The sequence below is a fragment of the Bombina bombina genome, chromosome 4 (genome assembly GCF_027579735.1).
Source record: "Bombina bombina isolate aBomBom1 chromosome 4, aBomBom1.pri, whole genome shotgun sequence".
Lineage (NCBI taxonomy): Eukaryota > Metazoa > Chordata > Amphibia > Anura > Bombinatoridae > Bombina > Bombina bombina.
The window spans coordinates 639556464-639569302 of record NC_069502.1 but is presented as its reverse complement, the minus strand read 5'-3'; the positions used below and the strand labels follow the sequence as shown (position 1 = coordinate 639569302).

The 12839-nt window shown below is 38.9% G+C and overlaps 1 protein-coding gene across 1 annotated transcript in view; it reads left to right on the top strand.

The window, feature by feature from the left end:
- ENPP3 (ectonucleotide pyrophosphatase/phosphodiesterase 3) overlaps positions 1-12839 on the top strand; it is a 437931-nt gene that overhangs the window by 215144 nt on the left and 209948 nt on the right. Inside the window, exons 6-7 of the mRNA XM_053710678.1 lie at positions 5310-5407; positions 9013-9092. Of these exons, the coding sequence (XP_053566653.1) occupies positions 5310-5407; positions 9013-9092 (178 nt within the window). The remainder of the gene's footprint in view (positions 1-5309; positions 5408-9012; positions 9093-12839) is intronic.

Below are 12839 nucleotides of genomic sequence, written 5' to 3'. Positions count from 1 at the left end.
TCTCTTATCTGAATGAATTTTAACAGTTTTTCACTACTAGAGGGCATTAGGTCATGTGTTTCATATAGATAACATTGAACTCATGCACATGAGTGAGCACTGATTGGCTTAAAATGCAAGTCTGTCAAAAGAACTGAAATAAGGGGGTAGTCTGCAGAGGCTTAGATACAAGGTAATTACAGAGGTAAATACGTGTATTATTATAACTGTGTTGGTTATGCAAAACTGGGAAATGGGTAATTAAGGGATTATCTATCTTTTAAAACAACACACATTCTGGTGTTGACTGTCCCTTTAAAGGGACATGAAACCCAAATTGTTTTCTTTCATGATAAAATAGCGCATACGATTGTAAGCAACTTTCAAATGTATTTCTATTACCTAATTTGTGTTGTTCTCTTGGTATCCTTTGATGAAAAGGATACCTAGGTAGGCTCAGGTGCTGCTGATTGGTGGCTGCACATGTAACCCTTATGTTATTGGCTTACCTAATGTTCAGCTAGCTCCCAGTAATTTATTGCTGCTTCTTCAACAATGAATACCAAGAAAACCAATCAAATTAGATAATATAAGTAAGTAAACGTAACCAAAAAAACCCCCAAAAAACACAACGGCAAATGTAAAAAAAAATCAAATTTACCAGTGTGTGATACCACTTGAAGCAGTCCCCAATGCCAAATCCAGGCTGTCCAGGGCAATCAAGACAGTAAAAGGGGGTGTCCCTTCTCTGCCCCCTCTTGGTACAGACTCTGCATTTTTTTCTGAGGATTCTGCTTCACCGCCCTAGGGGGGATTTTGAAAATAAAATGATTAGCCCCAACTCTGCTCTCTCCCATCACCACTCAGGGAAGCAAGTCTTGGTACAAAATCTCCAAAATGACCCTGAGCTGAAACTGTAAAAAAGTCAGTTTCATTCCGGGGTTTGCTTTTTTGAACAACAAAAAAGTGTTGTGGGTTGCAATCTGCATTAAGTAAATTGCAACCTTTTTGTACCAGGCCATTCCGCATAATTAGGTAGGGCTGCAGCAGCTGATCTGCCAGATCAACCCCACCCATATGCCGGTTATAAGCATTGGTGCACACTGGCTTCCTTATGCTTTCAGCTCTGCCACGTACAGCGACCTCTACAGTCCTCTCATTGTGGATGGTGGTAAGAAGGTACACATCCTTCTTGTCTCTGTACTTAACTGCCAACAGCTCCTCTTGGCGCAGAGCTGAGGTCTCCCCCCTTTGTAGCCGGGTGCGTGCAAGTTGTCCTGGGAAACCTGCGCGGTTCTTTCGAATTGTACCGCAAGCTACTGTATCAAAACAATACAATAGCTTGAACAAAAGGACACTTGTATAGAAATTGTCTAGATACAAGTGGTACCCTTTGTTCGTCAGGGGTAATATCAGGTCCCAGACAATCTTGCCAGTGGTTCCCATATGTTCTGGGCAACCTGGAGGGTCAAAGTGGATATAATTTCCCTCGTACATCCGGAAGGCCTGAGTATACTCAGTCTCGCTCTCACAGAGCTTATACACCTTTACTCCATACCTGGAGCGCTTGGAAGGAATATACTGCTTGAATCTCAGCCTTCCCTTATACTTCATCAGGGATTCATCCACGCATAAATTACTTCCAGGTGTATGAGCCTATGCAAAACTGGCAGCAAAGTGGGTAATCAGGGGTGGATTTTATACAGCCTGTCAAATTTGGGATGCTCCCTAGGGGAGCACAGGCTGTTGCTGAAGTGCATGAAATATAGAATCATTTCATACCTCTTCCTCGACATACACTGGGAGAAAATGGGAGATAGAGCAGATGGGGTTACTGCTCCAGTAGGAGCGGATGGAGGGTTTCTTTATTATGCCCATCTGCATAGTCAATGCCCAGAATTTTTTAAATTCTGGCACATCAATGGGGGCCCATTGCTGCTTTGCCAAATATGAGTTAGGCTTTGCAGCATGGAACTGATGGGCATATAAATTAATTTGGGCAACAATGTTCCCCAATACATAATCACCCAGAAACACCTCCATAAACTGTTGGGGGATAAATCCTGCCACATCCACATTGATGCCAGGATTTGCTGTAAAGGGTGGGATATTTGGCCTCTGGTGATCAGGCATTACCCACCCTTCAGCAGCAATGCCAGCTGGAGCAACACGTCTCCTTCTGGCAGGGGGGCTAGCAGCCACAGATACATCACTATCAGTTGAGACTGTATCTAATGATGTATCTGAGCATATGGCAGGGTCAAAATTGGGGTCTGAGTCAGACATAGAGGCATATGCCTCCTCAGCACTAGATGTTCTCTGTGACATGATTTATTTTTATCAGTCAAAGACAAAAAATTACTAAAAAAAAAAATCAACACAAAATTTAAATTTAAATTAACTAAATTAACTAAATGGCTCTGAAAAGAGCATTTGGGTCTCAAAAAAATGAACCCCTAAAAAAAATGCACAGAGAAAAATAGTGCTTTTGTGCAAGAGCCAGTGGTTTATAGTGATCACTGGCAAGCTATGTGGTTAATGGCTCTGAAAAGGGCCTTTGGGACTCACAATTTTTTACAAAAATTAATTTAAAATAGCTAAATGGCTCTGAAAAGAGCCTTTGGGTCTCACAAAAAAAAATAGTAAAAAAAAATTAACCCCTAAGAAAATGCACAGAGCAAAAAAGTGCTTTTGTGCAAGAGCCAGTGATTTGTAGTGATCACTGGCAAGCTAGGGGTTAATGACTCTGAAAAGAACCTTTGGGTCTCACAATTTTTAAACTAATATAACTAACTAAATCTCTCTCTCTCTCCTAAACACAGATCTCTCTCTCTCTCTCTCTCTCTCTCTCTCCCACAAAAACTCAAGTGAGGAGAGGGAGGGAGATCCACACTGGTCAGTGTCAATATTTACTAATATTGACATGATCAGACAAATGGGATTTTTTATTATTATAAATGTAATTATAGGGGCAAGCTCAGATTAGATGACCCGAGCCTTCCCCTATGATGAGGCAGGCTAGGGACACTCCCAGAAGCACCATGATGCACCAGGCAGCGCCATCTTTGAAGCTACATGGGGGAGGGGGGCTATATGGGGCTTTTTAAAAAAATATATTATATTTTACAAAGTGCCTCGACCCACCGAGGCACTCAGCACACTGTCAGAGCATCAGAAGCCTGTCCGATGGCTTCTAATGCTCTGCTTGACTGCCGGACTCCACATGGAACAAAACCGGAAGAATCCATGGGAGCGATCCAAACGGAGCCCGGCAGTCAGGAACAGTATTGCAGGATGCCTCAACATTGAGGCATCACTGCAATACTGTTTGAGTGGCTGGAAACGATCTTGATCGCTTCCAGCGCTCAGATTACCCGAGGACCTGTCAGGCACGTCCTTGGTCCTTAACTGTAATTTTTTGTAGGATGTGCCTGACACATCCTTGGTCGCCAAGGGGTTAAGGTTCTATGGTACCCTCTGTTGTTTTCCCCTCCAGAGGGCTAATTTGAGTTGCGGCCACTTTGTTCAACCACAAAAGCACACATTTGTAGTTTATCCCCATGTTTTCCCAAAGCCACAAAACCTGACACATTCTTAGCTCTGTTTTTCCCCTAAGAGCCACAAAACCAGTGTAGAGGGCCACATGTGGCCCCTGAGCCACCAATTGGCTATCCCTGATTTACAGTAACTATTTTTCTTCTTATAACTAATACTGTTAATCTATATAGATAATTGGTTAGATTTAAATTTTAGATGACATGGGATGAAGTTCTTGACTGACAGAGCTGGGTGTTAGGTGAGATGGGGCATTGTTGAAGCAGTGGTTTGTTCTCAAAGGAGTTGGTATTACTATTAAATAGGCAGTTGAAGTGACAGGGACAGTAAGCACCTTTTTATGCAGACTTAAATGAAATATAGTAGGTGATTCTGGTATTTTTAAATGCATTAACAGATTATTTGCTGCAACTATTGCTGCTAAGATGCAGCCACCCTTACCTTATCTGCAGGAGGCAATACAGCCAGTCATCTTGTTAGCAACATTTCCATGATTTTGCTGTTCCTTGTAGTGGGACTCAGGGCCGTCACTAGAAATTAAGAGATCACTTTTTAAAGAATCATATTTGTAAATGTGCAAACAAAAATAATTCTGTGAATTCAAAATTGTACATTAATGATCTGTCAGAATGGGTAGATGAAGAAAAGTACTTTTGAAAGGTTGACATATGTTTGGGGTTTTTTTCCCCCATTTTCCCCAACCACTTAAAATCTGGTGTACAAATGTTCCCATCTGTCAGCTGTTCTTATGGATTTTGAAAATGCTGTACTCTATATAGTCTTGGTGGAACCATAAGCTGTGGTTAAATGCAGGATTTAGGCTTGTTTGTATGTATTTCAAAATTAAGTCAGTTGTAGTGTAAACAGAACAGTGTTAAGTTAACCTGTCTCATTTCAAACACTGAGCAATCTTAGCTTGAGAGTATAACATTTTATGCAGATGTAAAAATCTTAGAAAAAATGCCTCCTGGCATCTGGAAAGTCCTTGCATAAAAGGGCAGTAAACTGAAATGTAATTAAAATATATATATGAATAAAAAAAAATCATATCTGCCAAAAGGGCACCTGCCATTTGTGTATTGAGGAGGAAACATTTCTGCATGGTTTTAAATATAGAATTTCTACAGCATTGTCAAATAATCATAAATACACTGCTGCATATTGCTAAAAATGTTTTTATGGACCCCTGGCCCCACCATACAACTACCACACTGAAGTTACAATCCGAAATTGCACAAAGAAATAAAAAAACATTTACTAAGTAAGTCCTATCTCCTCTGCAAATGAAAGTGGTCTGCCCAGTGGGCCCCTGACAGGAGTCACCCCTTTCACCCCCTGATGGTGGCCCTGGTTGGGACTAGGCTTGTAAAGTCTGCAATGTGCCCTGTCTCAGAACTAGATAACCCACGATTTTCAGACTTAGATTACAAAATAGGGGCAAAATAAATTATGAAAGTATTCTAATTAAAAAGGAATATTACAATCTAATACCAGTAGAGGCAATATGCATGAAATTGGACAGGATACTCTTTCGGCTTCAATATAATTTAAAACAGATCTGGAAAATTTTGTGGATTGCTAAATAGCATATTTTTGTTAAATAAAAAGAGCTGTAATCTTTGACAATATTATATTTAGTAGAAAAACTTTGTCATAAGCAAAGTACAAAATAATGAAAAATTCCTGAAAACAAAAAAAATCAATCTTACTACAAATTTTGGTAAAAGCTGATAAAATTGTATATGAGGTTTCAGACTGTTCTTGTATTTCTCTAGATTTGACCTGCCACCTGTTATCCTTTTCTCACTGGATGGTTTTCGAGCAGAGTATTTGCAGACATGGGCTGACCTAATGCCAAACATTAAAAAATTAAGTAAGTAATCACAGTGTATGTTTATTTGTTGTGGGTTTTGTTTACTTAAAAGTAATTTACAGTAATATTCAAGTTTTTAAGTTTGTAGATTTTTAAAAATCTTTATAATCTCCAAAAGTAATTTTTTTATAGGTAACACTTCAAATCTACAGGATTTGGTTTTAACTAATCTTATGTTGTCAGAAAATTAAATTGATAGTTTTGCACTCTAATCGAACACATTAAAAATTTGTTCTTTCTACAAAAAATATTCCTTGATTTTTTTTTTATTTATTAAGAATCTGCCATAATACATTCTTACCCTACTGCAAATATTGTTTAATACATATTTTTAGCACTCCAAACTTCAAGGACACCCGCTCAACCACTGCAAGTATTTTTTACAAATTTAACTGATAAGTCAGTATAATGAATCAGAAGCATATCATTATTTACTGGCCCTGCAAGTCTGCTTATTTGCTGAGCTTAATAGCGTAGGTAATAAACTTCTCGTTAGCTGTACCTCCCTATCAGTCAAAAAAGAGAATAAAATATAGTTGCTACTTCAAATTTAAAACTATATTATTAAACAAATTAATTCTTCAGTGGAGTAACAATTATAACTCAATACGGGAGCATATATTATGGCACATTCTTTAAAATAAGGTTTACTGTCCCTTTAATTTTGCCCTTGCGTAAAACCCAAATGTTCCCAAAACTGGTATGGCTGTTTGCCTCATCTAAAGCAGGATAAAGCCTTAATGGAGCTGTGATGTGTGGGATTACAGGTTATGATCCTGTTATGTCCAGTGATCTGTCATAGTTGTAGTAGTTTGTAACTACAGCTTCTTATCAGTGGAACTTTAATCTGTGAAGTTTATGGGGCCTATTTATTATGTGTCTGTCCGACATGATCCGATCAGCGGATCATGTCTGACAGACATCGCTGAATGCGGAGAGCAATACGCTCTCCGCATTCAGCATTGCACCAGCAGCTCTTGTGAACTGCTGGTGCAACGCCGCCCCCTGCAGATTCTCGGCCAATTGGCCGCTACCAGGGGGGTGTCAATCAACCCGATCGTATTTGATTGGGTTGAATTGTGGAAATGTCTGTCCGCCTCCTCAGAGCAGGCGGACGGGTTATGGAGCAGCGGTCTTTTGACCGCTGCTTCATAACTGGTGTTTCTGGCGAGCCTGAAGGCTCACCAGAAACATGGGCCCTCAAGCTCCATACGGAGCTTGATAGATAGGCCCCTAAGTGTATATGAGATTGCTGGTTTACAAATAATGGCCATTAACACCTTAGTGACCAGACCATGTTTTCAATTTTCTTACCGTTAGGGACCAAGGCTATTTTTACATTTCTGCGGTGTTTGTGTTTAGCTGTAATTTTCCTCTTACTCATTTACTTTACACATACATATTATATACTGTTTTTCTCGCCATTAAATGGACTTTCTAAAGATACCATTATTCTCATCATATCATATAATTTACTATAACAAAAATATAACATATGATGAAAACATTGAAAAAAACACACTTTTTCTAACTTTGACCCCCAAAATCTGTTACACATCTACAACCACCAAAAAACTCCCATGCTAAATAGTTTCTAAATTTTGTCCTGAGTTTAGAAATACCCAATGTTTACATGTTCTTTGCTTTTTTTTTGCAAGTTATAGGGCAATAAGTACAAGTAGCACTTTGCTATTTCCAAACCATTTTTTTTTTTTCAAAATTAGCAATAGTTACATTGTAACACTGATGTCAGGAATCCCTGAATATCCCTTGACATGTATATATTTTTTTTAGTAGACAACCCAAAGTATTGATCTAGGCCCATTTTGGTATATTTCATGGCACCATTTCACAGCCAAATGCGATCAAATAAATAAAATCGTTAACTTTTTTACAAACTTTAGGTTTTTCACTGAAATTATTTACAAACAGCTTGTGCAATTATGGCACAAATGTTTGTAAATGCTTCTCTGGGATCCCCTTTGTTCAGAAATAGCCGACATATATGGTTTTTTCATTGCTTTTTAGTAATTAGAAGGCCGATAAATGCTGCTGTGCACCACACTTGTATTATGCCCAGCAGTGAAGAGGTTAATTAGGTAGCAATGTAGGGTTAATTTTAGCTTTAGTGTAGAGATCAGCCTCCACATCCCACCCCATGATCCCTCCCTGACCCCTCTCAAAGAGCTCTCTTCCCTCCCCCCCTTTACAATTGTCACCACCATCTTAAGTACTGTTAAAGTCTGCCAGTACTAAAATAAAAGGATTATTTATATATATATATATATATATATATATATATATATATATATATATATATATATATTATATATTCTGCAGTTTTGGATCCCCCCTTAGCACCCAACCTCCATGATCCCCCCCCAAACAGCTATCTAACCCTTCCCCTCTACCTATTTGCCACCATCTTCGGTACTGGCAGCTGTCTGCCAGTACCCAGTTTGCTAAAAAATTTGCTTTTTTTTTTTCAAAAAAAAAATAACCCCCCCATTTTTCTGTAATGTAGCTGCCCCCCCCAATACCCTACCCCCTCCCAGATCCCTTTCCCAAAACTTGAAAAGTATCCTCTGTTAGCCTCTCCCTTACACTTATTGCCATAGTGTAGCGGTCCCGCCCCCTCGCGCTCCCGCCTTCCCACGCGCGCTCCCGGACCCATCATCCCTGCTAACAGGAGGGAAGTAGGAACTCTACCAGCGATGGGCCGCCCACCGCCTCCCTGCTAGCCCTCCCATGCCACCAACGATCTGCATCATCGCTGGCCGATGCAGAGATGGCCACAGAGTGGCTCTCTCTGCATTGGTTGCTTAAAAAGGGTTATGCAGAATGCCTCATTATCGAGGCATCAATACCCTGAAAGTGTCTGGAAGCAATCACGATCCCTTCCAGTGCTTGAAACCCCTGAGGATGTGCCAGGCACATGCTTGGTTGTTAACAACCGGTTTTTGTAGGACATGCCTGGCACGTCCTTGGTCGTTAAAGGGGGTTAAAGGGACATAAAACACCAATTTTTTTTTTAATAATTTAGGTAGATCATACCATTTTAAACAACTTTCCAGTTTACTTCTATTATCAAATTTGCTTCATTCTTTTGGTATAATTTGTTGAAGGAGCAGCAATGCCATACTGGTTTCTAACTGAACACATGGGTGAGCCAATGACAATCAGTATATATATGCAGCCACCAATCAGCAGCTAGAACCTAGGTTCTTTGCTGCTCCTGAGCTTTCCTAGATATACCTTTCAGCAAAAGATAACAAGAGAAGGAAGTAAATTAAATAATAGAAGTAAACTAGAAAGTTGTTTTTAAGGGACATGAAACCCAACATTTTTCTTTCATGATTTAGACAGTGCATACAATTTTAAATACATGATATACCCAGACTCCATCTGGTCCTGCCCATGTTACACTGATACCCCAAATAAGACACACATTGCACTTCCCCCACTTGGCCACCAGGTTGGTTACTGCTGACAAGTCGCCACACCTCCTTTTCCCAGAAAACTTCTAGGAGATGCATTTTAAAATGTTCCTTGCTTTTTAATGTTGCTATGTTTTAATCAAACACTTTTTTTTTTTTAAATTACAGGAGACTGTGGAACACATTCAAAGTATATGAGAGCAGTTTACCCAACAAAAACCTTCCCCAACCACTATTCAATTGTCACAGTAAGTATTATTCAGACATATAAAAGAATATAAACAATGTGTCCCACTGTAAAGAAGTTCACATAATAAAGGCGCCAGTTCAGGCGTCCATCCAAAGGTTAAAACCACATCAAGGATCAGCTCTTCTCCAAATGTAAATCCAAGATACTGCAAAAGAATAAAAAGAGAAGTTTCTCCAATGGTTTAGTATTTCACTGCTCCATTTCACCACACACAGCTTCTCATACACAAGGAAGGATACTCACAATTTGCAATGCACTAAAAGGAGAGCAATATAGGCAGACTGGGTGAACCAGAGCTCCCCAGCTAGCTGCCTCCGGTAAACACAGCTTGCTCAGGAACAGAGGTAGGGGTGGATTTAACAAGTGCGGGGCGGACATAATTCTCTTTAGCGAATCATGTCCGCCTGGCATTGCTGTCGGCATTTAACATTGCACAAGCATTTCTAGTGAAATGCTTGTACAATGCCGCCCCCTGCTCACCGGCGGCCAATCGGCTGCTAGCAAGGGGTGTCAATCATCCCGATCATATCGGTATGATTGCAGTTAAGGAGCAGTGGTCTTACGATGGCGTAGAAAGCAGCATCCGCTGCTTGTTAAATCTACCCCATAGACTGCTCTAGTATCAAATGGGTATATTAAATCACCAAACCAATGTGATTCAGTAAAAAAAAAAACTAAGGCACAGGGGATTTGTTTATTAAAACAGTGCAATGCGTTTCCTAATACTGCATGGTGCTACTTCTTCAGGCAGAATATTACATAACATTCACTATGCATTAGGCACTACAGTAATGCTTGTAGATGGGAGGATGTTATACTTTGTATAAAGGGGATATTTATATGTGTGCAGTAAATAAAAGTATGACATTAGTTAGACATGCATACAATTATATAAGAGGATTATTTCACGCAATGCACATAGTTAAAGTCTGCTTCATAGCATCAATGTACTACTGGGAGCTAGCTGAACACAGCTGGTGAACCAATGATGAGAGGCATATGTACATAGCCCCCAATCACCAGCTAGTTCCCAGTAGTTTATTGCTGCTCCTGAGCCTACTTAGGTATGCTTTTTAACAAAGGATACTACAAGAATAAAGGGAATTTAAAAGTCTCTTAAAATTGCATGCTCTATCTAAACCGTAGAAGAGTTTGATTATTCGTCAAGACAGGATATTTATATTTGCTGCTCATAATTCATTTTGGAGGACAATAATTTGTGGCCTAATTTGAGTTCATTAGAAGAGTTGTGCCGTACTATTTGCTTACTCTGGGGCTTTTTCTTTTGTTTTGTTTTTTACCTTCATTTTCTTCACTTTTCCAAACCATTTAAAAGTGCAGCAGTTTGAATTTGTAAATCTACACAAGTTACACTGATAGCACCAGGAAGTTGTGAGAAACAGATATTGCACAGGAGTTTTTAAATGAGTTTCCCAAAGTAAAACATGGGAGTCTGTTAATTCAAACTAGATAATGGACATTTTATGCACTTAATTTTATATCATGTTTATTGTATCATCTTCATATTTTAAACATGTAAACACTAAAATGCAATTATAAATGAGCCTTCTGATTGCCTTATTTAAAGGGATACTAAACCCAATTTTGTTTTCTTTCATAATTCAGAAAGAGCATGCAATTTTAATCAACTTTCTAATTTACTTCTATTATCATTCTTTTTTTGTTCTCTTGCTATCTTTATTTACAAATCAGGAATTTAAAGCTTAGGAGCCGGCCCATTTTTGGTTCAGTACCTAGGTTACACTTGCTTATTGGTGGCTAAATGTAGCTACCAATAAGCAAGCATTATCCAAGGTGCTGAACCTAAAATGGGACGGCTCCTAAGCTTTACAATGCTGCTTTTTTTAAAAAAAGATAGCAAGAGAATGAAGAAAATTGATAATAGGAGAAAATGAGAAAGTTGCTTTAAATTGCATACTCTATCTGAATCATGAAAGAAACAATTAGGTTTAGTATCCCTAAAAGGGTAGAACATTGTCGATTTAAACAAGGAAATGATTGTTTTTATTAGTACGTGAACTGAACATGCACAAAACATTGAAAAAGACCAGCTATGACACAGTGCTTGAGATAGGCACAAATTGAAAATGTTGGGTTTCATATCCCTTTAAGAATCATTTAAACACTAAAATGCAATTCTAAATGAGCCTTTCGCTGCGTATGAGTTTATAGTTTAAAATTCAGTTTGGTGCTTCATTTGCAGGTGTCTATTCCATCCATTAGAAAAGACATGCAAACTGCCTCACGTGCGTTTTTGTTTGGTTTATCAAATTAGAAACATTACATTTTTAGGTAAACCTCATGAATAGCAAAATATGTTATGTGGTTTTCCCCCCCCAGTGGCTGTGCAGCACATTACAATAATCAGAAAACACTTTTCAAGTAGATGTGTGTATTTTTTTCTTTCTTTTTCTATTTCAGGATCTCTAACCTCTTAAGTGGATATGAAACCGAGCAGACCATTTAAATAAAAATAAAAAATCCAATTTACTTCTATTAAAATATTTGCTTCATTTACATGATATTCTTTGTTGCAGAGATACCTAGGTAGGCATATGGAGCACTACATGTCAGGAAGTAGTGCTGCCCTCTAGTGCTCTTGCAAATGGATAACATTCTTGCAAAACTGCTGCCATATAGTGCTGCCGAAATGGGCCGGCTCAAAGCTTATGTCCCTGCTTTTCAACAAAAGATACAAAGAGAACGAAGAAAATTTGATAATAGAAGTAAATTAGATAGTTGTCTGAATCACAAAATATTTTTTTCTGTTTCATATCCTTTTAAGACAAGAAACGCATGTGAGGCAGTTTGCATGTCTTTTCTAATGGATGGAGTCGACACGCGTGAATGAAGCACCAAACTGAATTTTAAACTATAAACTCATACGCAGCGCAAGGCTCATTTAGAATTGCATTTTAGTGTTTAAATGATTCTTAACCCTTTCGTGACAGGGTTAAAGTGCCTACATCGGAACAACTGTTCCGATGTAGACAAATTGAAACTACGCGATCGTGCATACGATCGCGAGATTTCAATTATTGGATCGCATCTGGGGGGCGTCCCTACAATCCTAGGAACGCCCTCCAGACCGCGATTAAATCCCTGAAGCACAGAAGGCTTCAGGACAGCCGTTAGTTATGACGTTCCATTCCGTCATAACGGCTTTAAAGCCCAGTCTAATTATGACGGAATGGAACGGCATAACGGCTTTAAAAGGTTAAAGGGATATGAAACCCAACATTTTTTTAATTTGTGCCTATCTCAAGCACTGTGTCATAGCTGGTCTTTTTCAATGTTTTGTGCATGTTCAGTTCACGTACTAATAAAAACAATCATTTCCTTGTTTAAATGGACAATGTTTTACGCTTTTTAGGCCTAGATTACGAATGGAGTGGTGATTACCACTCCCGCGCTATCTCCGCTAGAAGCAAAGTTTTTACGCGCCTCAGGTAGTGCTTGTATGTTGAAAGAAGGAAAAAAAAAAGTTTTCACTTGCGCGCTAACCCGACATGTGCAAAAGGCAGAACTTTGAATATCAAGACCGCGTAATGTATTCCCCAATAGCTTTCAATGGCGCAAGAAAAATGGGGAAAAAAAACTTAACACCCTACTCGTGTGTAAACCCAATCACATTTTCTCAAGTGCGCTAACCCAACATGAATATTTCAAATTCCAATGTTTTTCACATAGATGAATATGTTCTATTTATTCATAAATATACATA